The 23,786-nt window shown below is 50.9% G+C and overlaps 8 protein-coding genes and 1 non-coding gene across 9 annotated transcripts; 2 read left to right on the top strand and 7 right to left on the bottom strand.

Annotated features, from left to right (window-relative positions):
• On the bottom strand, positions 1-4,385 carry CC1G_13721 (methionine aminopeptidase 2B; the record flags this gene model as incomplete). The annotated part of the gene is made up of 17 exons (XM_002912143.1): positions 1-207; positions 270-350; positions 402-510; positions 569-621; positions 669-835; positions 890-986; positions 1,036-1,181; positions 1,240-1,538; positions 1,592-1,736; positions 1,804-1,964; positions 2,231-2,274; positions 2,321-3,256; positions 3,309-3,437; positions 3,487-3,589; positions 3,642-3,769; positions 3,827-4,058; positions 4,138-4,385. 17 exons carry the CDS (start codon positions 4,383-4,385, stop codon positions 145-147), a joined length of 3,141 nt encoding a protein of 1,046 aa, XP_002912189.1. The 3' UTR covers positions 1-144.
• Positions 4,386-5,077: 692 nt separating this feature from the next.
• Positions 5,078-7,360, bottom strand: CC1G_13722 (STE/STE20/YSK protein kinase; the record flags this gene model as incomplete). The annotated part of the gene is made up of 12 exons (XM_002912144.1): positions 7,232-7,360; positions 7,123-7,174; positions 7,027-7,057; positions 6,833-6,961; positions 6,723-6,770; positions 6,642-6,672; positions 6,482-6,590; positions 6,190-6,431; positions 6,032-6,136; positions 5,821-5,978; positions 5,286-5,766; positions 5,078-5,230 (listed from the first exon to the last, which is right to left on the bottom strand). Exons 1-12 carry the CDS (start codon positions 7,232-7,234, stop codon positions 5,078-5,080), a joined length of 1,542 nt encoding a protein of 513 aa, XP_002912190.1. The 5' UTR covers positions 7,235-7,360.
• A 1,612-nt stretch (positions 7,361-8,972) lies between these two features.
• CC1G_20011 lies at positions 8,973-9,058 on the bottom strand. Its single transcript has one exon. It is a non-coding gene; the product is annotated as a tRNA-Trp (tRNA).
• A 416-nt stretch (positions 9,059-9,474) lies between these two features.
• Positions 9,475-10,399, top strand: CC1G_06599 (hypothetical protein; the record flags this gene model as incomplete). Its single annotated transcript, XM_001829210.2, has 5 exons — positions 9,475-9,647; positions 9,702-9,737; positions 9,790-9,805; positions 9,858-9,931; positions 9,988-10,399. 5 exons carry the CDS (start codon positions 9,475-9,477, stop codon positions 10,397-10,399), a joined length of 711 nt encoding a protein of 236 aa, XP_001829262.2.
• Positions 10,400-10,749: 350 nt separating this feature from the next.
• CC1G_06600 (other/NAK protein kinase) lies at positions 10,750-14,863 on the bottom strand (the record flags this gene model as incomplete). The annotated part of the gene is made up of 6 exons (XM_001829211.2): positions 10,750-13,820; positions 13,876-14,200; positions 14,282-14,361; positions 14,411-14,516; positions 14,565-14,702; positions 14,840-14,863. 6 exons carry the CDS (start codon positions 14,861-14,863, stop codon positions 10,750-10,752), a joined length of 3,744 nt encoding a protein of 1,247 aa, XP_001829263.2.
• A 201-nt stretch (positions 14,864-15,064) lies between these two features.
• On the top strand, positions 15,065-16,918 carry CC1G_13723 (hypothetical protein). Its single transcript, XM_002912145.1, has 8 exons — positions 15,065-15,641; positions 15,696-15,740; positions 15,793-16,012; positions 16,083-16,205; positions 16,277-16,295; positions 16,354-16,440; positions 16,495-16,693; positions 16,753-16,918. Exons 1-8 carry the CDS (start codon positions 15,279-15,281, stop codon positions 16,798-16,800), a joined length of 1,104 nt encoding a protein of 367 aa, XP_002912191.1. The 5' UTR covers positions 15,065-15,278; the 3' UTR covers positions 16,801-16,918.
• Positions 16,918-17,539, bottom strand: CC1G_06603 (hypothetical protein; the record flags this gene model as incomplete). The annotated part of the gene is made up of 4 exons (XM_001829214.1): positions 16,918-17,022; positions 17,079-17,207; positions 17,310-17,407; positions 17,479-17,539. 4 exons carry the CDS (start codon positions 17,537-17,539, stop codon positions 16,918-16,920), a joined length of 393 nt encoding a protein of 130 aa, XP_001829266.1.
• A 240-nt stretch (positions 17,540-17,779) lies between these two features.
• CC1G_06604 (hypothetical protein) lies at positions 17,780-20,558 on the bottom strand (the record flags this gene model as incomplete). The annotated part of the gene is made up of 12 exons (XM_001829215.2): positions 17,780-18,085; positions 18,141-18,272; positions 18,329-18,765; positions 18,816-19,041; positions 19,095-19,249; positions 19,306-19,476; positions 19,528-19,640; positions 19,693-19,805; positions 19,862-19,949; positions 20,005-20,180; positions 20,229-20,399; positions 20,454-20,558. The coding sequence occupies 12 exons, from the start codon at positions 20,556-20,558 to the stop codon at positions 17,780-17,782; spliced, it is 2,193 nt and encodes a 730-aa protein (XP_001829267.2).
• A 987-nt stretch (positions 20,559-21,545) lies between these two features.
• CC1G_06605 (hypothetical protein) lies at positions 21,546-23,640 on the bottom strand (the record flags this gene model as incomplete). Its single annotated transcript, XM_001829216.2, has 2 exons — positions 23,076-23,640; positions 21,546-23,018 (listed from the first exon to the last, which is right to left on the bottom strand). The coding sequence occupies exons 1-2, from the start codon at positions 23,487-23,489 to the stop codon at positions 21,546-21,548; spliced, it is 1,887 nt and encodes a 628-aa protein (XP_001829268.1). The 5' UTR covers positions 23,490-23,640.
• Between the last annotated feature and the right edge of the window lie 146 nt (positions 23,641-23,786).

The following is a 23,786-nucleotide window of genomic DNA, read 5'->3' on the forward strand; positions in this document are numbered from 1 at the left end:
CCAGAAAAAGCGCAGAGGCGCCAGTATTTATATGATACACGTCCTGAACCAACTACAGTACAGGACTTGAAAGCAGATTGGGTGAATAAAGCCAATCTAGTACTCCGGGTGCCCAACCCCGCATTCGCTCGTATCTGGCTCCGATCAATAATCATCTCCACGCGTCACAATTTCCTTGCACGTCGGGCGCAATAGAATCGTGTGTTCCTATAACAGCGTCTTCAGCGCTCCAAAGAGAACCAATGATAATCATGCGGTATATCACTCACAAACTGTGCAGTCATAGAGCCAGGAATGTCGCAAAGGGGAGGGTAATCCTCTACGATCCCTTGTTGGACCAGGTGGTTCAACTGAGATCATACCATTAGCGTATGTTTCCGTTCCAGAAAGTTCCAACTTACAGCCAAGAGGTACTTGGTTTCCCCCAGACGATCTAGATAACGTCTGCAGAAGGGTAGCGTGCCAAAGTTCTTATTGATCGTGTTCAACAAAGACTTGGCGGTGGTCAGCCTGGATGACAGTGACCGTTGCTCAGCTGACTGCGCTAAAACAAAAAGGAAGGACATACCGGAGGGGCACATGAGGTGCATCCACCCTTTTGGCGTAATGAGAGCATTCTCCCTACGTCAAGTTAGGACGAGAATAATGCTAAGGGGAAAGGGACTTACACTTTCGACAATGCGACCCCGGCCAGTCGATCCGAAAGTCTCAATGGCGAAGTATTCACCCTCCTCCATCTTGGTGTCATCTTCGCTCTTGACCAACAGCACGGATTTACCGCCGTGAATTTGATAGCGATTGATGGAGTGGCCGCTGAGATTGGAGATGGGTTTAACTGGAATTGTAAATCAGTGTGGAGTACGACACAAGTCAAGAAATGAAATCATACCAGGGTACACCTTGTTTCCGACCTCGACTTCATAGGATTCCATGGTCTCTTGGATCAACCCACCCAATTCGCCTAGGCGGACATCGATACCGGCTTCCTGTGCGAAGATTAACTCGAATCCTTAGTGGAACGGAGGATGGACTCACTCGAACACCAGTTTCCGTCGCGGCCTTGACAGCCTCGATGAGTTTGTCGTACGTCGGCTCGAAGTTGAGGGTAAAGGCAGAATCGGCTATGCGACCATTAACTTGAATACCAATATCGACCTTGAGGACATCTTCCGCCTTCAGCACTAAATGACAACCCTAACTTCAGCATCGAGATTAAACGAAAACCGAGGACCAACATACCGATATTATCACCTGCGTTAGGCGTATAATGGGCGGCGCAATGGTTCAAACTGAGTCCTGTAGGGAACCCAATTCCAGCCTCCAATCCGTTCTCCTCTACGACGGCACGAGTTCCATCTTCAATCATGTTCGCGATATCCGTCATAGACATTCCAGGTTTAATCCATTTTTGAGCGTGTTGACGAACAACCCTGTGCGCTTCAGCGGCTTTTCTGATGTTGTTGTAGGTCATCTCCGGATCTTCCATAGCCAACCTTTCTTCATAGCGCTTTTCTTCAGAAGTAATACGATATCGATTACTGGAACAATTGTGTTAAAACCTTTGGACCGTATTGAGGAAGTGGATACGCACTCGTCCTTGTACTCCTGGATCTCTCCAACAGGATAGTTTCCATCGGGGAAGAACTTGGAAAGTCCAACGCGAGGAGGGTCACTCTGCCCAGTTTTTCCAGATTTCTTCTTGGGTTTTTTCTTCTTCTTTTTCTTTTTCGCCGCACCTACCCATGAAAATTTAGTGTCAGCCTTCAAAGGATATCAGCGGATTAGAAAAAACCTAAATCCCACCTTCTACAGGCGCACCGTCCTCAACTTCCTCGTCTCCCTCTTCATTTTCCTCCTGTTGCTCCACAACGGGTTGCTCTCCGTTCTGAATCTTCTTCTCTTCTTCCTCGACCTTGGGGACACTTGCAGCCGACATTTCCCAAAAGATAGCGGTGGTGTTGGTCCTAGAAACGAAGAAACAGACAGAGATTATTTGCGATCACTTTTATTAGACTTTAGTCATGACGCCTATGTCAGGTGATGATATCATTGAACTTTAGACGAAGACAGGGGGTAAAGTAGGATACGATATAATTTACAAGACACCAAACACAGTAGTATAAAACTAGAGAAGAAACAGCTACGACTGGGCGGACAGAAAGAATGAACATCAAACGGTGCCCATACGATCGATATACAGCTTCCACACAAGGCCTCCGCTTTCCCCTACTTCCAAGACGCTCTGGCCAACAGGTAAATGAATGTCCCATTCACCTGTAGTCTCAGGCTGCTCCTTTATTACAAGGTTGTTAACCTTTACCTGTAATTCTCCAGGCTTCGAAGGAGAGTCTTTACTCTTGGCGGATTTCAAGTTCGCCTGCCTTGCAGAAGCGCGAGTAGGAGGTCGCCCCCGCCGTCGCTTCCCCTTCTCCTTCCTAACCTTTCCATTCCTTCCCGGACTATGATCAACGTCCATATCATCATCCCCTTCGTCTTCCTCCTCTTCCTCCTCGCTAGTCCCATCATCATCGTCATGTTGGTTGAGGAACATGACATTATTGAGGATAATCCGCGACTCTCCTGGACCTAATCGAATCGCCCAAGACCGCACTCCGTCCTTGTGATCAAGCCATACAACTCGTCCACGAGGTTGTATTTCCACTTTGGCGCACTTTAACTGATGTTGATTGGAAATCGCTGGCGCTGGACTGGGAGCTGGAGGTGCAGCTGGGACCGCAGCCGGAACTGAAGGAGCCACAGGAATCTCCGCAACAACCGGTGGGGCAGGCGGGGGCGCAACATGTACTGGAGCGGGTGCAGGTGTATGGATGAAAGAAGTGGTTGCGTATGGTGCTGGGGCAGGGAGTGGAGTGGCTTGCTTAACTGGGGTAGCTACTGTACGAGGACTGGGCGCAGGTTTCGGCGTAGCGGTTACCTTCATCACAGGAAGTTTGGGACTCGGTGCCTTAGCGACCGGAGGTGGTGGAGCAGGAGCAGGAGTAGGAGCAACAACAGGTGATCGAGTGGGCTCTGGCCTGGGTGCTGCAGTATTCCTAGCAACTGGAAGGGTGGGCGGGGGAAGAGAAGGCTTGGAAGCTGGTGTTGCAGCAGGCACTCGAAGGGTGAGGGAAGGGGTATGTCCCGACGACGAAGCCTGGGCGGCCGGTGGCTTAATTTTGATTTTCGTCGTCGGCTGTGTGTACTGAGGCACGGCGTATTGGGGTGGGAGGTCAGACATTAACTGACGGAAAGTGTTCTAAAAGCGATAACGTTAGGCGGGTCGCTGCGTTTAGTGGTCGAGGACATACTCTGAGCGTCAAGGCATCCTCCCATATAGGTGTATGGTCCTGGTTGAAGAACATGGCATTGCTGAAGATGAGTTCAACCTCGTTGGCAAACTCTTCACTCGTTGAAAATTCCTTGCGCTTGAGCCGCTTCTATACGGAGTGTTAGCGACGACCTCCTGAGAGAAGAGGAAGGAATTACGAAAATGTTATTGAAACACTGGGGTTTCTTGATCGTTTTGTAGTAATCCGGCCACAGTTTTCGAGACGGGAGCTCCATGAATTCGGTTGATATTGGACGGCCACTAGAGGAATTTGGTCAGGTAGAGGGATGGGTAAAGGGAAAACAGAACTCACGTCTCGTCCTTCTTATCCACCAGTTTCTGCAGTCTGCTTTTTAACATGCGAGTCAAGCTCGGAGGCTTCGACTTTTTCTCGCCATTTTCACTGGGAACAATCTTGCTGTACGTTTTGTTCGTGAGTTTCTGCAAAAAGAAATGGTTACATCGTCGTTTAGGCCTGGAGAAACGAATGCAACGTACCAACAAGTCCTTTGCATCCTTCCAGAGCTGACTCTCCGAGAGATTGTATGTCATGGCATTGTTGAAGCAGAGTTCAAAGTCTTGCCGAACCGCTTCTAGAGTGGGATACACGCCCTTGTCCAGCTTGGACTTGATGTCTTCAAAAGCTATGGGGTGTTGGATAATGACATAGTAGTCGGGATAGTGCCTCTTGGGGACCTTGCGCAAGAACGGAGGAGCCAAGGGACGACCGCTGTGGAAAGTGGTTGTAAGAACATGATGGTTTGGAAACAACCAAGGTCGGATAACAGACGCTGGGAAATGATACTCACTCTTTGCTGACCGCATCCTTTAGTGTCTGCAACAATGTCAACCCATGGATCCTGACCTCCTCGGGCGTCATCGGTGGCCTCGTCGCACGTCCATGCTCACCGCCATCGTCTTCAGCGTCAGTTCCCTCATGATCCGACATGTAGACATCCCCGTCTGAAGTCCCTGCTTCAGTTGCACCGACTCGAGCTCGTTTAGGCCGCGACGGATCTGCCAGGTCTGTTGCGCCATTCGACAGCCTCTTCGACATTTCGCTGCTTCGATACGACTTCCGGCTCTTCTGCAAACTTGTTGATTTTCAGAGATACGGCGTCGAGTATTTCGAGGAGATTTAATAGTCTCTGTGAGGTTTGCGACGCAGAATTAACCCTCTCTGGCCTTGTATGCGGGTCAACCCACGTGACGTGACGCGTTTGATTCATCTTGTTTTGGACTGTTTTAGGTTTCGCTCTGAGCCTCTCCCTTTAAGCGCGTACCTCTCGAGCTGGTGCATCTGCTCTGGCAGAGACACCCTTGGTCGCGAGACGACTACAATGACCACCGACTGTCCCCTTGAATTAAATCCAACCTCCTTCCAGAACCACGGAAGGCGATTATTAGCTTGAATATTGATACAGAGATCGGCTACGGTAACGAAACCTAAAGGTTAAGTAACAAGGGAAACCTGATATACATGCAAGGGGACGAATTGAGCCAACAAGGGAAAGGTGTATGTGAGGACGAACGCAAGGACGAGGGAGTTACTAATGGCGTGAAAGCCGACAGACAGCGAGAAAGGGATAAACAGCGACAGAAAAGGGAGGGTATGGGATGAAGATTGATAGCCAAAGGTTGGATTAGATGGGATGCGAATGCGGAGTGTGTGGATGTGTATTACGTTCAGTCCAAGGTCTGCTTGTCATATGTAGGGGCGCATTAAAGCTTCGTCCAGTCGTGTGGGGTTCATCGATCGTCGTCGACGCGTTCGACCGAGTCGACAATCTCGTTCACCAGTTCGTGTGTAACACCGGGGATAATTCGTTCTGCCTCGGTGAAGGCTCTCTGAAGCGCGCTGAGGGCGACACGCGCCTCCTGCGTCGAGACTCGAGGGAAGAGCTGCACGAAACCTATCAGCGATCTGGTCCTGGCAGAATGCGTATAAATTACATACTGATGCAATGGCAGGAAGCACCACCGAATCGAGCATCGTCGTGTCAGGAACATCATCCTCTATGTGTAGGTCATCGACCTTGTCCTGAAGAGCTGCCATCTTTGCGGGATAGTCCTCGTACTGATCATCATAGTCCTCATAATCGTCTGACGGCTCCCTCTGCACCGCCCTTTTTGCGGAGCTAGGCGCAGGCGCGTGCTGCACTGTCCGCACAGTATCTGGCTCAAAACGTGACGACTTGGCAGATGAAGGGAGCGGTGGAAGTTCGTTCTTTGCTGTGATGGAAGAACTGTACGAATCTTCCGAGTTATTGAGGCTCCGTTTGTAGCGCGACTCGGAATAGTCGTCCATACGATTCCGACCATCGTTCTCCCATGTCAATGGAGGACCTGCTACTCGTACCGAGCCACGTCCGAGGGTGCGACCGGCATGACGGACAGTGCCAAAGTCCCACATGTCGTCAGGGTCTCCGTTAGCTCCACTGAAAAGCAGTCTAGTCGCCATGTTTTATTCGAAGGACTTGGGGAAAACTCACGCGTCCGGGTCACCGCGGGGTCGATCGTCTTCTTCCATGCCCCTATCTCCACCCTCCGCTTTCCACCGCTCGTGTCTCTCAATCAACTCGGTGAGATAGCTTGTCTTTTTCGCCATACGAACGAATTTATGCTTTAACAGTTCCTTTGCGGACGGGCGCTAAGGCGGAAGCGTGAGTCGAGGATAGCAATCTCGGAAATCAGAATACATGCCTCTTTGGGATCTCTCTGAAGGCAGTACGAGACGAACTCTCGGAATGTTTTCGAGAAGTTTCCTTCGAGTGTAGGGGGCGGGTTTTTGGGAATGAGGAAGAGGACCTATGGGATGACCGGTAAGGGAAACATTCAGCCTACGTAAACGGTCAACTCGCCTTCATAGGATGCAGCTCTGCGTATGGAGGCTCTCCCTTAGCCAACTCGATGGCGGTGATTCCTAAACTCCAGATATCCGCCTTATGGTCATAACCACTCTGCTTAATCACCTCCGGTGACATCCAGTAAGGGGTACCAACGAACGTGTTCTTCTTCGCCGATAGAGTCCCCGAAAGCTGTCCAGATACACCAAAGTCGGCCAGTTTGACCTCGCCGTTGGCTGAAAGTAAGATATTCGCAGCTACGGATTTGGTTAGTACAGGCGCCGTGAACAAAACACTCGATGGGCACCTTTGATATCACGATGGAGCTTCCCCTCGGTGTGCAAATATTCCAGTCCCCTTAATAGTTCGCGGATAATGATGGCGATATATTCTTCCCTGAAGACACCGGGTTTCATCTGGACAAGCGTCAATGCGAAGCCATGGACCAACAAGTGCGGTGGACTGACCAAGTCGGAACAAGAGCCGCCTGAGCAGTATCTATGGATACGTTGAGTACGATGAAGAGCGAAAAGGTGGCTTGAGCGTACTCCATAACGATCCAAAGATGCGAGCCTTTGAGATACGACCCATGGTATCTGTTACGAACCCGAACACAGATAAGGGGTGGATAGCACTGCGGAGGTTGGAGGCGACTGACTTGGTAACATGGGGTGAATCCAGCTGGGAGAGGATCTGGATCTCTTGCTGTATATCTTCTATCTCGTCCTCTGCGCTCTCTAAATCGATGATTTTGATAGCGACCGTCTTCTGTGTTCGTTTATCATATCTGGTAGCCCGATGCACACGAGCCTCAGTCACCTCGAGCTGCCAGCAAGTCGAGCAACTACGCACCCTTTATAGACCTCTCCAAACGACCCCTTCCCTGCAAAGAATGGAGCCCCCTGGTCAGACTACCGCTCTCAACCGATGCTAGCCCATCTTACGGACCAATCCTATCCTGCTTCACATAGAACTCCTCTGGATCTTGCTGTCTCGAGTCCTAATCGCAGTACCGGATCTCAGCCGATCGCCCGCAAATAACGAGTAGCTAACGCACCATTTTCCAATCAGTCTGTTAATCTGGATATAGGACCGCGAAAATGGCTACTACGTCGCGTCGACCGAAATGTGGGGCGCCGCTAGTTCAGTTTCCGACTTCCACTGTCAGCCACTTGAGCAGTGGTATCTGTGCATCGCGAAAGACAGTGAGTAAGATAGCCCTCCAGGGTTGGGCAGTGCAGCTTACATTGGGTATGCGGATGAAGAAAAAGGGTGACGGGTAGCAGTGAGCGGGAGCGAGAACGACGGCGAAGAAGGTTTGAATGGGATTCACGCCGCGATTACTAGGATCAAGGGCCCTTGAACCATTGCCGCTTTAGGATAGGGGCTAATCGCACCTTTTCTGCGTCCTCAGTCTCCGTAGCCAATTCTTAGTTCGAAGATTTTATTATGCCGTTGACAACGGCCAGACGTCATTAGAGCCATACAAGACTCTCCCAAAACCAATAGGACCTTGACTGGTCACATTGTGCTTGAGACACTGCACTGATACGCCCAGGACAGGCCCAGGACAAGAACTCGGAGAATACGCGATAACGAGAAGTTCGAGAAGAAAGTGTGTCGTCATTTCAACACACGTACAAGAGCGTCGCGGTTTAACCTTCAAATTCCTACTTTGCAAACAGAGTCGCGGCCCTGCACCATGACGTACCGAGAATGTGTTCGGGTCCAGTCACCTCCAGTCATTTACTTGTCTATGTGCATGAACTGAGTAAGGACCCCCGAAAACCAGCTGAGAGGTCAGTTCTGGGAAATGGATTTGTTAACCGGATTTTATCTCGCAAAACCCCCCAGATTTTAACCGGGTTTTGCAGTGACCTCCGTGCCAAGCCAAAAATCGATACCCGGATTTTGGAACAGACCTCAAAGTCACGAAAACTCGTCTGAATTCTCATATTTCGCTCGTATATCCATGTAACTACGTGCAAACACTATGGTATGATCAACCCTCGTCTTCATCTCCGTTGCTGTCCCCTTTCTTTGGCTGTTTCGCCACCAGTCCCTTCACGGCTTCAGCAGCGGTTGACACGAAGGGAATTGGACTCTTGCGAGTTAAGGACAAGGCGCTCGTATTGACGGTCCTGGGCGTCTTTTGACGGATAGCTGTTACCAGAATGTAGACCCAAGCCTACATATGGCTACAGGCTACAAAAAATGTACTCATTGATTCCAATTCATAGCCCAGTTTGGTGATTTACCGTCGCAAATCGTAGTTGATTGTGAGTCAAGATACTTCTACATGTTTTGAGTAGAAAATGGGCCCAAAATGGCAAGTAAATTCACGGTCGAGACCACCCAGGACCACCCAAGATCATCAGGTCGCGCGAGCCTGCCGTGCACCAATACCCGGATTTTGGAAGTGACCTCCTCAGAGAGTCGATGATACCCGGATTTAGGAACCGACCTCGACCTCGAAACCCCCCACAAAATACCCGGAAAATTTCTGACCTCCACCCCCAGACCCCCCCAATTTTAACCGGATCTGCACTGACCTCTCAGCTGGTTTTCGGGGGTCCTACTGAGTAGTCTCGGTTCCTGGAATGTGTCATTTCTTCGTTCATACAAGGATATCACAACCGCAGCGCTATATGGTCGATATACACTTACGTTTCGTGCTTCTCGAGTTCCTGTGGGGAAGAAATTCATGAGTCCGTGTCAACATGCTGGTTGGAAAAAAGGTTAAGAAAAAAATAAAAATATGCGATCGTCTACCTGGTTCAGCTAGACGATCACATCTCTGACCCCTACCCGGATTGAACGGATGACCTTGAGGAAACTCCAGATCAAGCTGGAATCTCACGCTCTACCACTGAGCTAAGGAGTCGCTATGACCAAACGCCCTTAGTAGTACTCATATACCTCTCTCTGCTCATGAGGCTTTCAAGTCAAGTGCATTTTTAAGCGCCGGACAGGTCCAAGCCCGGCTAGCAACTGCGCCGCTTCACCGCAACAACGAACAGGGTCTCCCTGATTGATGGTCAACAGAACCCCACAACGACGCTGACGTCGGTAACAACATAACATAACGCAACGCTCACCCTTGTCTTTCTTTCCTTGTCTTTTACATTCTCCTGAATACTGTTTCCAAATGCCTGAGTGGGAGGTCCCCCACCTTCACTGGAATCTCAAAGGCGAACATGTCCTCTTTCCTTTCATCGTCCTCCATTCATTCTTAGATTTCCTTCTCGCTTGTCTGTTACTGATCTGCCTCTGCGCAATCGAAAGGTGATTAGACTCGTCATGGTATACAGTGGCTCGAGCTCACCGAAACTGTTTACGTTCCTTCAACGAAACAGACTTGTCAGTCACTACCATGATAAACACCAACTCTCCAATGCGACCTCGTATCGTAATCGCTGGCGAAAGGCCCTCTGGCGATGCCTTCTCTATTGGATAGCAGTGATTTTGCGATTGTGAGTAGTCTCGTGCGGTGGCGGGTGGACTGGAGAATTCATCTGCGACCTCAGATGCTACATGCTGGCGGCTATGACCTTTAACATGGGGTGTGTGACCATCAATCTAAGCTCTTGTTTCCCTCTCACAAAGCTCTACCAGGTTACTGATAGTCATGGTAAATCGCTCTTCCCGAAACTCTACTCAGCAATTAACTTACTCGAGTCCAGGCTACAACCCTTGCAACCACCCAACTCTTCATTGAACTCAAATCTTCCCCGTCTCCTCAATCGCATTCATTTGAGTACGCCTTCTCGATTCTCTATCCTCCTCTTCCACACTAAAAACAACCACATCTAGACCGCTCCCAGTAAGCCTCGAAAACCGACGCGACTCCTCCACCCTCCTCTCGTCCTCCCGCACCAACTCAATTACCTCTGACTTCAGCCACAACACAACGAACGCCATCAAAACCCGTCCCCGTTCTAAATCAAAGCCGGAGGACATATTCATTCACCCTGCCGAATCCAACATCGCCCGCGCAGACGCCATGGTGCACCATCTTGGATTGGAAGAGCGGATGCGTGCCGAGTACGAGGAATCTGGTCAGGACTCGGGCTGGCAAGAAGGCAAGGGGAGAGAGGTCGCTCGTCAATTATTGAGCAACAGTGGAGGAGTAACGTCCAACTCATACAGTTATAAAGTCGGCGAAGCTTCAGATTCTGAAGACGACGATATCGGCGATCCCGCACGACGACGACTCGTCCCCTAAACTGCCATGCCTCTACGCTCTTCCTTTCCCAGTTCCATCTATGGGGCAGGCTTCTCTTTTTTCCATCTCTTCCTAGGCCTTGGGGTATCTTTCGGAGGGAAATGACAGTATACAAATATGTAACCTATCATACAAACTACTAACTACTATCCTTCTCATGTGGCAGATAGATAATTCGACCTGTATCATATTGTATGGGCGGAGTCCTTGATATTTATTAAAAAAGCATTAGCAACGAAAAAAGAGAACATTACTGGACTAAGAAACGAAGAGAAAGAGCAGATAAAAGTTAAAAGAATCGAAAAGACACAACATCACCGAAAGGGACATCCGTTTCCAACCCCTTTTTCCTATCCACGATTGCCTTGAACGAGGCCGGCTCGTTTTATAGGCGGCCTGCCATGGAAGCCCTCGCTCTCTTCGGATTTGCGCTGCCATTGATCAATGAGCTTCCCTACACCTTGATATGGCCTTTCAGGAGATACTGATCGATCATCGCTGTTCGAAGCAGGAGGTGACAGGACATCTTCCGACGGCAACGTCGGTCTGCGCTTCGGGAAAACGACAGCATTCGTGGTTGTGGTAATCGAAGGCAGACCAACGAGGTTCTTCTTGGGTGACCCGGTTGGCTTACGTTCGATAGGTGACACCCGCTGGGGTTTGACCGTCGTGCGAGGGATGTCCAGACTGGCTTTCAGAGGACCAGTCGAGGTTGTGCGTGTTCGAGCCGCCTCCCCGGATATCCAAGCAGGTCTGAATTCGTCCTTCGGTGCAATCGCAGGTACCTTGTCAGGCACAGGTAAGACCTTGATACGCCCAGTTTCGACTTGATTGGGGGGCACAGAGCTCTTATTGAGGTTAAGACTCGGTTTACGAGTAACGGGTGATGGAGCGGCTTGCTGAGGGGCAATCACTTTACCGCCAATGGCCTCATATCGTTGCACCATGTTCGATATCGACGTTTGGCGACGGGCTGGGCGCTGCGTGCCTTCCTCAGGCGGAGGTCCCATCCCCGTAGGTTGAGATGGGCTCGGTAATGCATCGGTGGATTTGGAAGGAAAGATGAACATAGACTGAGGGCGGGATCGACCGGTACCGCTGGAGGGAGACGTGGTAATGGGAGGGGAGTGGAGCGGTGGCGACTTTTCCGGAAGGCTGGGCGACGGCTGCGGTGAAGGAACTCGCTGGATGGGTGATATCCTTGCACCACCACTGACAGATCGCATGCTGAACGAAGGAGTACGCTGAGGCGGCAGTAAGGATGTTGGTCGAGGCTTTGGTCTAGTAACAGGTTTCTCCGCAGATGCCGCCTTCAATGGCGAAGAAGGTTCATCGCGAGGTCTGTCTTTAGCAGGCCCTTTGCCTCCCCACAGATCAACAAGCTCATGTACAGAGCTTTGCCGCCCCTTGTGTCGCGAAGCTCGTAGACTGCCCATCTTCTTGGGCGGGCTGGTCAAACCACCAAGGTCCTCCGGCCCCTCATCATCGTCAGCACTCGAAGCAGACTCTGCGGCTTCGAGTTCCTTTTTGGACGGCCTGCGGGGAAGTTGGGGCGGAGGTTTGCTCGCAACAATTGGGCTCCAATTATCCGTCAACGGCTCGTTCTGGATCAAGAGCTCATTCGCAGACGCAGTGTCAATGGCAGGGAAATTCTTCGTGAACCGTGCGACAGTGGGTGATTCTTCTGGATGAAGGGACTTTTCTGGGCGTATCACTGGCGTTGTATCGTACTGCGCAGTGACAGGTTCTTGGATCTTGAAGTCATTTTTCAAGATGACGGAAGCTCTCTTGGCTGGCGTATCGCGAACAACAGGTCCAGTGGTGGCCTTCTCAATGGTGTTTTCGGTAACATCGCCGTCTCCAGTGAGCCAATCAGGCGCAGGTGCGGTTCGTGAATGCTTCGAGGGAGAGGGTGGTCGGTTCGACGACAATTTGGTAGATTGCGACGTGCCCGAAGATGACTGGGTAGACTTCAATTCCTCCATAGCGAACCTCATTGTCGCCGAACCGCTTGGGAGCTTAGCTGGCGAGGATTCCGTCCTGCTCTCAACCGCACTGCGTGTCGATGGTGATGACTTCCAGTCGTTCCTGACAGAGGTCGCTTCATATTTCTTCTCCAGAGAATCCAAAGTCGGAGGAGCGGACGGCGGAGCGTTGAAACGAGAAGGACGTTCAGGATCTTCCTTGGGCACATTTGCACTCGGGCGAGGGGGTAGCGAAGGCGCAACGGTAGGCGTTGATCGGCTGGCGAATCGGTCGTTAGCCTGCGCAGACGCTGGGTACAATGAAGTGGCCGAGAACTGAGCATCTAGCTCTTCCAATGAAGGGAACCGTGACTCGATTGGCGTCCCGTCCTTGCTGGCATGGGCCGAGCTGGGAGCAGGTGCAGATCCCCGCCAAGGTTCTGGATTTGGAGTGGTGCTCCTAGAAGTCGATTGGAAGTGGCCTGTCGTGGGGCCAAGATACGAAGGGCGAGGCGATGGAGTTGGATGCGTCGACCCCCCGTCCGTAGTAGGTTTGACCGACAACTCAGCAGGCTTGGTACTGCCATACTGATTCGGTTGCGAACTCATGATGGCTAAGCCTGTTCGAAGTTTTCGCGCTTCGGCAAGAGTAGGTGCGGGTTTACCGATGGAAGTGATGAGGCCCAATCCCTCGAATGCGTCCTTACCCCGTCCATTACGCAGCGCGTCGCTTCCTGTATGCGAAAGCGGCTTGATGACAGCGCTTGCCGAGTGGCCATGCGAGGTGGGTTTGGGGCTGACTTTCGCGGGAGATAGGCTCATATTTGGATTGGGGGCACGCCACAACTTGTCCGCAAAGTCGTTCTCGAAACCCGACGATGCTTTAGAATCTGATTCTTTGGTGGCTGTAGCGCTAGACACACGCCATGCTTCGTCAAAGAGCGCATTAGCTCTCTCGCGTGCTTCCGCTTGAGCGTTCGCAGTCTTCAGAGATGCTTCCTCCTTGTCAAGCCAATTTGATTCTTTGACAGCAGGTTTCGCTGGCTGAATTGGCTGGACAGGCAGGACAGGCTTAGGTGGCGCGTGCTTCTGTGGACTAGGCTGCCTGGAAGATGAACCTTCTTTTGGCTGTACCGGTCTGCCTCGGCGCATAGGAGCGATCGCCTCCAACACCTTCTCCCTGGCTTGCACTCCCTGACCTTTTGGCGGGGACCCTGATGTTACGACGGGTGCCGATCGGAGGCCATTCGCAACTTGGCGAGAACCGGTGTGGTGTTGGGGTCCTGGTATAGGCGATGGTGCAGGTTTCGGGGGGATTTGGTGATGTCGCGGAACCACAGGCTGAGGAACAGGTATGTTGTACGTGAATGGTGATTTGGTTCCGCGAAGATGATGTACGTGTCTCAGAAGTTCGAACACGGTCGGTCGCTGGGATCCATGCTCTCGAAGCATCGAGGCTGTCCGAACATAATCGTTTAGTTAGCATTCGTATACAAGGTGCCTACCACTTACCGATAAGCATGTTCATTTGATTTGAATATTGAGGATACGGGGGGATGCGGTACTGCACGTTCAGGATGGCTAATGACCCATGCTCCTCGAAGGGGGTTGTGTAGTAGCAGAGCTTGTACAGCAAGACTCCCAATGCCCACACATCACTCTTCTCGTCGATTGGACGTTTTGAGTACAGGTCGATCATTTCAGGAGCTCTGTATTGCATCGTCGTATGCCTTCCGAGGTCAGCTTCCAGTGCTCTGATTTCCTGCGTATTCGTCGGGGGTCTTTGGACCGTGCTAGCGGAACCGAAATCGCAAAGCTTGTACGAAGTCGGAGAAGACTGGAGGATATTCTCGACTTTTAGATCCCGATGTAATAGCGGTGGCCGGGAGTTGTGCATGAATGCCACGCCTTCACATACGTCGACGAATATTTGCAAAATCTCAGCTTCTGTGAGTCGCTCCCGCAGTCGCCGGTTCATCATGTCGATGATTCCACCACCTAACGCGCGATTGAGCTGGATTGTATAGCATGATGCACTCCACCCCACCTGGACAATATTCCATTAAGATGAAAACCTCAAATGTGCCGTTAGGCAAGCGGTGCCATGCTGCATCGATGAGGTGAACGATGTTGGGATGGCCTTTGAGTACCCGCTACAGGCAAACATTAGCGACAGCAAGGCAAAGGAACGCTCGACGCACCATAACGTCTACTTCCCTCTTGACCTCGCTGAGCATGGCTTCGTTGGCAACGGCGATTCGTTTGAGGACATGGTGAGTCGTGTTGTAGACCGGTGTCGGCGTCCGTACGAGATAAACGTGAGCGAAGCCACCTGCGGTCTGTGTTCATTCACTGATTCTCCCGTACTTGAGCTGGACATACCCTGCGATAAATACCGCTCGACCTGCACAGTATACTTGTTCACGGAGATGGTCTGCCCTGGCACCAGTGTCCCCTTGTTCTGCTGGGCATATACCTGATATGCCTGCTGGGTTGCCATCGGTGGGTATCGTCTAGGAGCTGGGTGTGATTGTAAAGACTCAACAGGCGCAGCAAGCCTGAGTGAGCCTAGTAAAGTATCATGTAAACACTGTCCAGCTAAGATCGGTATTCTGGCAACCTGGCGCGCGAACTGCGCACGTGATCCACTCCGCCCCTATCCCCGACGCAGACCCTTTTTGGAAGTTGACCTTCACCTCAAGCAACAGGAATTTGGTCGGCGATGGCCAAAGCTTACGTTCTTTGTCAACAAATCTGGAACCCAAGCCTGGAGAGTCTGGAAAACAATCTAGCTTTGCTTAATCTTAATCATGTCAGCAACGACGTCAGAGGAGCCCGTTTCACAAGCCTGTGGGAGGAGTACAAATAGGGCCTACTACTGCCTCTGACTTTCCTGTACTTCCAAAGCCCCCATTATGGCCAACGTACTATCTCCCCCAAGCTTGTCCCACTCTGGCTCTCTACCGTTCTCTAGGGCACCAACCCCTTCCATTGCGCAACTCCAGGTTGGCTTCGTCGGTCTAGGCAACATCGGCTATGCTATGGCAAAAAACCTCGCCGTTCATGGCCCAGAGAATATTCGCGGCCTTCCCCCGGTCATGGTCTGGAATAGGACGGCGTCTAAGGCACAGAGTTTGGTCGACCAAGTAGGCCAGAACAAGGCGGCCGTCGCTTCCAGTGTCGAACAGATTGCATTGGAGTGCGATGTCATTATTGTCAATTTGGCAAACGACGATGTTGTCAGAGTCATTTATCGCCAGTTCTGCGAGACGCTCAAGGTATGTCTCCTTCTCTGGCCTGGAAGGAGATACACCTGGTCACGCTTTTTGTAGCAAAACCCTCCTGCAAAACATAAGATCTTTGTCGAGACCAGCACTGTGCGCATTCGACCTTATTGATCGTTCCCGCCACTTATCTCATGTCCAACAGATATACCCATCCCTGGCAGGCGAGCTTGACGTCATGCTCTCTGCTTTCCCTCATACCCATCTCATTACCTGCCCCGTCCTTGGTACTCCTGGTGTCGCCGAAAAGAGCCAACTACTCCTCATCATGAGTGGGGAGTACCGCTCAAAGAAGGCAGTTGCCCACATTCTCGTCCCATCTGTCGGACGCAAGGTCGTGGACCTTGGTGGGGATTTGGAGAAAGGTACTTAATCTCCAATCCCATCTGCGCGATTCGCGTTAATGGCTAACGCGCACATGATTCTGTTCAATAGCATTGACATACAAGCTTATGGCGAATTCCATGATCCTCGGTAGTATCGAAGTCATCGCAGAGGCTCTCACATTCGCTGAGAAGTCAGGTATCGGGTCAGATCGTGTATTCGACCTTGTGAAGGGTGAGTGGGATCTATCTATTTTGAATCTGAGCAGCATTCAAATGGTAACTTGACACCGTTCCCATGGATAGATTACTTCCCTGCGCCGAGGCAAGTTTAAGTTGAGCCTGATACAGAAGTTCGCTATCAAATCTAACAGAATATACAGCATGATAAACTATACTCAGCGAATGATGACTGAGAACTTTGACGGGTCCAACGGGTTTGCTATCGACGGGGGTATCAAGGATGCAACGTTCGTAGCTATTCACTCATTCAATGATAATCCCGTCTGAGTTGATAATTCTAGCCACATACGTCGATTGAGCGCGAAGCACAATTGTCCCATGCCCACAATAGACGTCGCACATCAGCACCTCGTTACGGCGCGCGCTCTGCATCTCAGGCAGAAGAAGGAAGGCAAGGACACCTTTGAAGTTCTGGATTGGAGCGGAATCATCGCGGGTGCTAGGACGGCTGCTGGGCTGAGTGGCTTGGACAGGAGCGATGTATGTGACTTTTTTCATTTCTGGATCGAGCATGCAACTGATGCTTGGGTCTGGTGTAGGATCCGACCCCGCTTCCCGAGGCAATGGAACCCTCCAGTTCGACTTAGATGAATCGTTGTCGAACCCAGCGCTAGGTATAGTTCCACCAATTCTTCTCCTCTGGACTCGTCAACGGAATACCAATGTATGATTATTTCGGCAATGTTAACTTCAAATTCTTTCTTCTACTCTGCAACATCTGCAATGGCCTCGATCTCGACAGCAGCCCCCAACGGAAGCGAGGCAACCCCAACACATGTCCTAGCTGGGAATCTATCCTTCTCCCAGAACTGAAAATAGCATACATCAGTTACCCTGGACCCATGACCCTGAACGCGATGCGCACCTCGGAATAAACCTCGTTCATATCCGAAAACTGAGCAAAGTCAGTGATGTAGATGTTGACCTTGACAACATGTTCCAAGCTAGAGTTGGCAGCTTTCAAGACTTTAGCGAGGTTCTCGAGGGCAGCCCGCTACAAGAACCGATGTCGCGCGTTTCATCAGGTTTGCGACCCCAAACGTCAGACGTCCGCTAGTTCGAGAAGAGATAGTCGAGTGGTTACCCGACTACTCACCGTCTGCGCCTTAATTCCTCCTTCCACCAATTTCCATTCCCTGGTGATTCCGATGTTTCCTGAAGCATAGACGGTGCCTTTGGAGACGATAGCCTGGGCTGGTATAGATGACGAAAGGACCGTTCGATAAACTTCCGATTCAGAGAGTCTTAACGTGGATTCTACGCACAGAACACGGGAAGAGGAGGCAGCGCCTCTTCACTCTTGACGATCTGGGATGGTTGAGGCATATCGATGGGACTTTAACGCAACTGGGAAGGTTATCATCCCGAAGGAGGCATCGACCCCTTATATCATACCAAGCCGTACGGAAGGGTATATTCCGAAGATGACAATCGGATGGCAGCATGCCGAGTCGCACTCAATATGGGTCCTCACCATCGATCGCTCCCTCAAATCACAGAATATCACAGAAACACTCTCTGTCAATGTGGAGTACCAGATGAAGCCTGTACATTCAATAAAACCAATCAGAGCTTCAGGCTCTTGCGATACTTGATGAAATCCACGAGGTTCTCCCTCACAAGGTCACCTCTCCTCCTCAAATCCATACCACCTTCCTTCCTCCTATCGATGGCTTTGACAGCCTTTTTGACTCCATCTACGCTTGCCGCGAGTGTTTGGACAAAGTTGCCCTGTCGGAAGTTAATGTCGTAAGGCAGGGTTTCGTCAGAGTAGATGTCGATGAGAGCGGAGGCGGCCTGGATCATTGGTTCGGTACCTGCGGGTGAAGGCCCTGATGTCGGGAGCATAGAGAGGAGATACTGGGCGATGACCTATCGCCCAGGTTGTTTAGGGACTTAATCTGTGCATAAAAAGAAAAGTACGCACTTTGTTCTGTTCGATTGCAGCAGGGAATTGAGCTAGGCACTCCAAAGTTCCAACGCATTTCACCCTCAGCCTTTCATCTTTCGTCGAGTCGCAGAGTTGCATGAGCAGGGTGATTTGCTCTCCTTGAGGTTCCTGAAACAATGTTGAATTTACATTCTCGAACATGAAATAGCGGATGAGCGACTTACTATCGAGCCCTTCCATACGTTGCCAACTCCCCACAATACTCCGACTGCAATCTCCCAGAATTCTTCTCTCCGTTCTTGACCCAGACCTGTCTGAGTGCCAACTAATTGCAGAGCCGACCAAATATTACTCCAGATCGTCAATCCATTTTGCACGTCCTTCGATACAGCTTCGTTGGATGACACGGATAGGGAAAGGAAGATGTTATTTAGGCACTGGAGAGCACTGATGTGGATAGCACTCAAGGCCGAGGTTGTAGGTGGGTGAGGCGACGCTGAAGAAAGAGGAGGGAAGGAGAGGGCAGTCGGCTGGATTAGAGCAAGAAGAGGGAACACCAGGTTCAGTAGAGACGATGACTTGGGAGCTATCGATGTGGTGCTTTCATCGTCATCCATCTTGTCATCCTCGCCGTCTTTCGAAGGCTCCGCATCACCCGCATCTTAAAAGACTTAGCTTGGGCAAATAGAGTAATTCTGCTGAACAACATACCTTCCTCGTCTTCATCACCGTCCATTTCATCTTCCTCCGGGTCGTTTTCATCCGCATCAGGCCCAGGGTCGGGCAAGGTAGCGCAAATGCCAGTCAAAATTTCCAACGACAACTGGACCGTACGCAATTTTGCTTCCAGGGATTCCAACTGCAACTCGATTTCGGATTTGTGGTCTGAGCGAGGCAGGTTCTTCAATGTCAATTGTTCAATGGCCGGCTCCGTGGCCTGTGATTTCGCTATGAGGGAACGATTGTGAGAGGATGCAAAGGAGTGCTTACCTGTCTTTGAATAAGTTCCTGGACCGTTTTGGAAATCTCCGGCAAGGAAATCGAGGAGATGACAGGTTGAAGGAGAGGCAGTGTAACCTCCTTGTCAATCTCGACAGCTGAGGCGACAGAAGGACCAGGGATGGGTGAGATATTTTGGAGGATACCTGAAGCCAGTCGGCAGTTGATCAATGGACATTGGCATATACTACAGCAGACGTACCGGCAGCAAGAACACTCAAGGTGACGACTCGAGGATCCAATTCCTTCTGCTTCCCGTTGACTGAGAACTCGGCTTTGGCGATGGACAATAGACACGAGATATAGTTGGCGTCCGACCGAAGTTCCACAATAGCAGGCCTATTATCGTCTGTCAAAACGTATAGGCATTGCGCTGGAACGCTAGTCAGGCACCTACACACGCTGAAATGGAGGTTCTACTCACCAGCTGCAGTGACAGGGGCAATATGCAACGAATCCTTGGACGATAGGAAGGACATTAAGAAAGGGACGAGCTTAATCTCGTTGATAGCGTTTAGAGCCTTGTTCGACGTCTCCCTGAATATGTTAATATATACAACAGGAGGGAATGAGAACAGAAGATACTCACGAAAGGCACCACAGAGTAGTGATAACATTGTCAGCGAACTCGTAGACGATCTTTTTGGCATTGTCCGGTGCACTTCCAGGCGAAGTCAGGTATTGCTCCAAAGTAGCCGAAATCTAGGGAACCGCAGTGAGGTCCCGGTCTCCGCAATAGAACGCTAAAGGAATTATACCTTCGGGATGAAAGTTTTAAGCGGTGTGAGGATGCTCTTGTTGTACATTTCGGCACAAATGTCGTATCCGCCATCGATGCACAGGTTCCTATCAGTTTGACACAGATTCAATCCTGAACTTCCAAGGAATTGACAGAACGCACCTCAGGGCACCCATAGCCTCAGCAACCACCTCCTCCTCACTGTCACTAAGCCTTGTAATCAAAGCACCAACCACGTTTTTGCCTTGAAGCAACCGACGGGTTGACGGGTCGTTCTGGATGATATTGGACACGGCTACACAAGCCCATTTTCTTTCGGATGCATCTGGACTTTCCATCTAGCAGCCAATCAATTTATGTGCTCGATTAACACCAATATTCCATACCTTTTGCATAATGGGCAAAACCTGTCCAGTTTTCGAAGACGATTCCGATGCCGCCGCCAATCCTTGAGGAATATGAGAGTCTGGGACTCTCATCGGATTATGCCTCCTCATCGCGCGTTTCTTTTGAGACTTGCCCATCTTGAGAGCTTTTAATGAGGTATCCAAGAACCTCTGTAAACTTAGTAGAGGCAGAAGAAAGAGTTGAAGAAAGGCCAATTAACCCACTTTCCAAAGTCCCGTACTAAGACAGTACCGTACTTCCAAAAAATCGATCGCCGGCACGTGATCGAGATCAAAATCCACAAGCGCCGAAAGCGGAGTTATATTCATGGCTTTTCTCCTCGTACCTCATGCCGCCCAAGAGTAAAGCAAACACAGTGGGCCCAAGAACATCGAAAAATGCAGTATTGACGATAATATACCAACCTAGAGCTCTGCTCTGCGGCTTCTTCCACCTCATTTTTGGAATCGAATGCAACTCACGTTCTCAGCATTGACATCACCCCTTCTCCCAAAGTAGACGGTATAACTTACCATAGATTGGCCTTGAAGGACACTAAACTGCATCGGTGATATCAACCTTCGACGCTGCAACAGAATTAATTAACATCGCCCTACAATCTAATAGAGGACGACTCGACGAATCCCCCCAGCAGTCGTTGTTAGATACCTAACGAAACGGAGAGGAATATCCTTCAAAGAAGTGTTGGGACTGGCTAAATGGCCTGCAACCAGGCTTCGCTCAACTCCGGATTTTTACTGCAACTGAAGGAACTAGAAATCGAGGTTTATGGCGGGGAGTCTACACTGGATGTACACGAGTTGCCTCGACGAGAAGTTGACCGCTTGGCCTTGTTCACACTCCCTAATTCCAACACAGTTGGCTGAATCTCTTTTCCGAAAGCTCAGTTTGAACTACATACCCTTCCTGCCGCAGATGTATTGCGGTACAAAGGCTTGTGAGTTGAGAATCCCATTTGGGAGAGGATCCCCCGGCAACAGCCAAGACCTCTGCCCAGAACGCTTGAGCGCTGAGCGTTCACATAACGGGTTCTCAAGAGCTTCTCTTTGACTTTTTGACCACGTTCAAAGGTCTTATGACGTAGTTGCAGGACGTAACATGGAGGCGTTGAAGGATCGTCGAGCAAGCGACGAACACAGAGCAGCAAAATGTTTATTGGATATGATACAGTGTTTCGAATAATTCCAACTTTGAGAAAGCCCAGAGCAATTACAAGCTACAGTAGAGAATAACAAAATTAATTACTAACAGGCAATATGATGAATGGGTGCACAAATGTTAAGAGATAGCAAGAGTTATGGGCGATAGACCGGCAAAACACCTCGAGATGGATCCTCCGCAGACACTTGCAGAATAGATTCAGTAGCTGACGAGTCGTTTGAGCTACTTTCGCTATCCCTGGATGTAGATGCTTGCGGCGAGGGCTGTTCGTCCTCCTGCCCCTCACCAACGATCGACAATGCCGGCATATCCTCTGCTGGTGGCGCACTGGGTATCGAATCAGAAACGTAGAAGTCATCGTCGTCGATCAATGGTGGTGCTGATGGCAGAAGCATGTTTTCATCGACCATCGGTGCACTCGAAGTGGCTTCGAAGGGCGGGGCAGACGGCCCATACTCGGGTTCCATGCTCGTCATCTCCTCGAACGAATAAGGATAGTCGTAGAAGTTCGGTTCCATAAGTTGCGCCTTTGGTGGTGGGGGAGGGAACGGAGAGGTTGGCGATGTAACTGCTCGGCTGTCTTGGTCGTCCGAAACGAAGTCTTCCAATTCCTCGTCTCGCCATTCTGGAACTGACACCTGGGGCTCCGGTGCGGATTCGTCGGAGGTTGAAGGCGGAGCACTAGCCAACTCCGCAAGGCGGGCTAGGACTGCCTTATCGTCCGTGGCCACATGTGCCGTTGTAAGAGCCGGTGACTGCGATTCTCCAGCATCATCGCCATTGGGCGAAGGCGGAACGAGAGAGGAACCTGAAGGACGTCTTGACTGCCATGGCGATGACGTCGAGGCTGAACAGCTGTGGGTATGAAGTCCGCTCGACGAGCCCTGCTGAGATGAATCGGATTTCTGTTGATATGCTGGAGGGGATGCTGAGGGATCTGGCGCCGATAGTTCTATTGTAGGAATGGTGGGAGCGCTGTCGATAGGTGAAGAAGGGGCGGAGTTGGAACCTTCAGACTTTTGGTGGAAAGAGGGCGTCGAGGACCTGGATGGCGATCTGGAATGGGATGGAGTATGTGACGGCGTGGATTCGTCCGAGGTGGTGGTGGTGTAATACCTCGAATCGTCGTCGTCGAACGATGCAGTCGACTGCCGACCACGTAAGGACGACGATACCCGCTTGCCTCTTCGTAAACGTGCAGAATGTCGTGCATTGGCCCTCCACCGTGCTGTCGCCCTTGCCCAAAGTTTCTGTTTCGCCTTGTTCTCCCTTTCAACCTGAATTTCCCGTGCTTCCTCTGCTCGAAGACTCTCGTCTGCTGCTTCAACCCTTCTTCTCCTCCTTCCCCGAGTTCTCTTCTCCAGATCCTTCTCCTTATACTTCCGACGCATGCTCTTCCTCCAAAATAGACAGCCTATGATGAAGAAGCAGATAAAGAATGCCAGTACCAGTGACATGGCTAATATTAGGGTGGTGTGACCTGACGGGTGTCGGTCCATGGGTTGCCATCCTGGTGGTAGATTATCTGGTGGGTCGTGCTTGGTGATATTGGTATTGGGCATGGTGACGTTCCGGGATATTTGACCGTCGAGTACTGGCGAACAATTCTAAAGAGTCTATAAGCACTTGGGGGAGTAAATGTGGCATAATGGTCGGGAACATACTGGGCAAACACCATATAGCTCGTATTCGACTTTTCTCCAGACGCCGTCCTCCCCCTGTTCGAACTTGTGAGCGATATTGGGGAGGACAGCGCGGGAATGTGTGAAGCGATTTTTGACAGCGCCGGAGGGTACGGATCGTCGCTGTTTCGTTGCAGTGGGTAAGGGGGTCGATTCGATGGATGGACAGAGAAATGTGGGAGGTGCTGGGCTTCCTTCAACAACCGTGGCCGATGCGACGGTGGCGAGGAGCGATAAGAGTGTCGACGATGGGGCCAGGAGTTGGGATTTTGAGCCCGTGGACTTCCGGCGACGTCGAGGCTTTGGTGTTGTCGTTGTTGGATGTGTGGAGCTGGATGGGACAGACGATGAGCAGCCAACACCATCTGTGGACGCGACAGACGTGGGCTTGGCCATGGTGCTGAGGATTTCCGGGTGTGCCAAGCGAGTCTTTGCACCTGAAAGTCCGACACCGAGTCTTGTCCCCACGAGCCAAGGACAGAAACGGCGTCAACGGCTTGGGGATCCTGTCTGGGCAGCGAGCACACCGTGCAATGCGTCGAGGTCGCTGTCGCTGGCGTTGTCCAAGAGCTGAGAGTCGCCGACGAGGCTCAACCTGCCAGGACGAGCTCACCCATCTCAAGAATGCTGACAAAGCACATCAACCCCCAATTTGTCACTCCATCTGACTTTCTTTCTCAAAAATCCTATCCC

Source organism: Coprinopsis cinerea (assembly GCF_000182895.1).
Source record: "Coprinopsis cinerea okayama7#130 chromosome 1 map unlocalized cont3.1, whole genome shotgun sequence".
Lineage (NCBI taxonomy): Eukaryota > Fungi > Basidiomycota > Agaricomycetes > Agaricales > Psathyrellaceae > Coprinopsis > Coprinopsis cinerea.

Excerpts from the sequence above, each read along its gene's own strand:
- CC1G_13723 (XM_002912145.1), top strand. The coding sequence starts at position 15,279 with ATGGCCAACGTACTATCTCCCCCAAGCTTGTCCCACTCTGGCTCTCTA. Across the intron at positions 15,741-15,792 it reads TCTTTGTCGAGACCAGCACT|ATATACCCATCCCTGGCAGG; the intron begins GTGCGCATTCGA and ends CATGTCCAACAG. Across the intron at positions 16,441-16,494 it reads GGGGGTATCAAGGATGCAAC|CCACATACGTCGATTGAGCG; the intron begins GTTCGTAGCTAT and ends TGATAATTCTAG.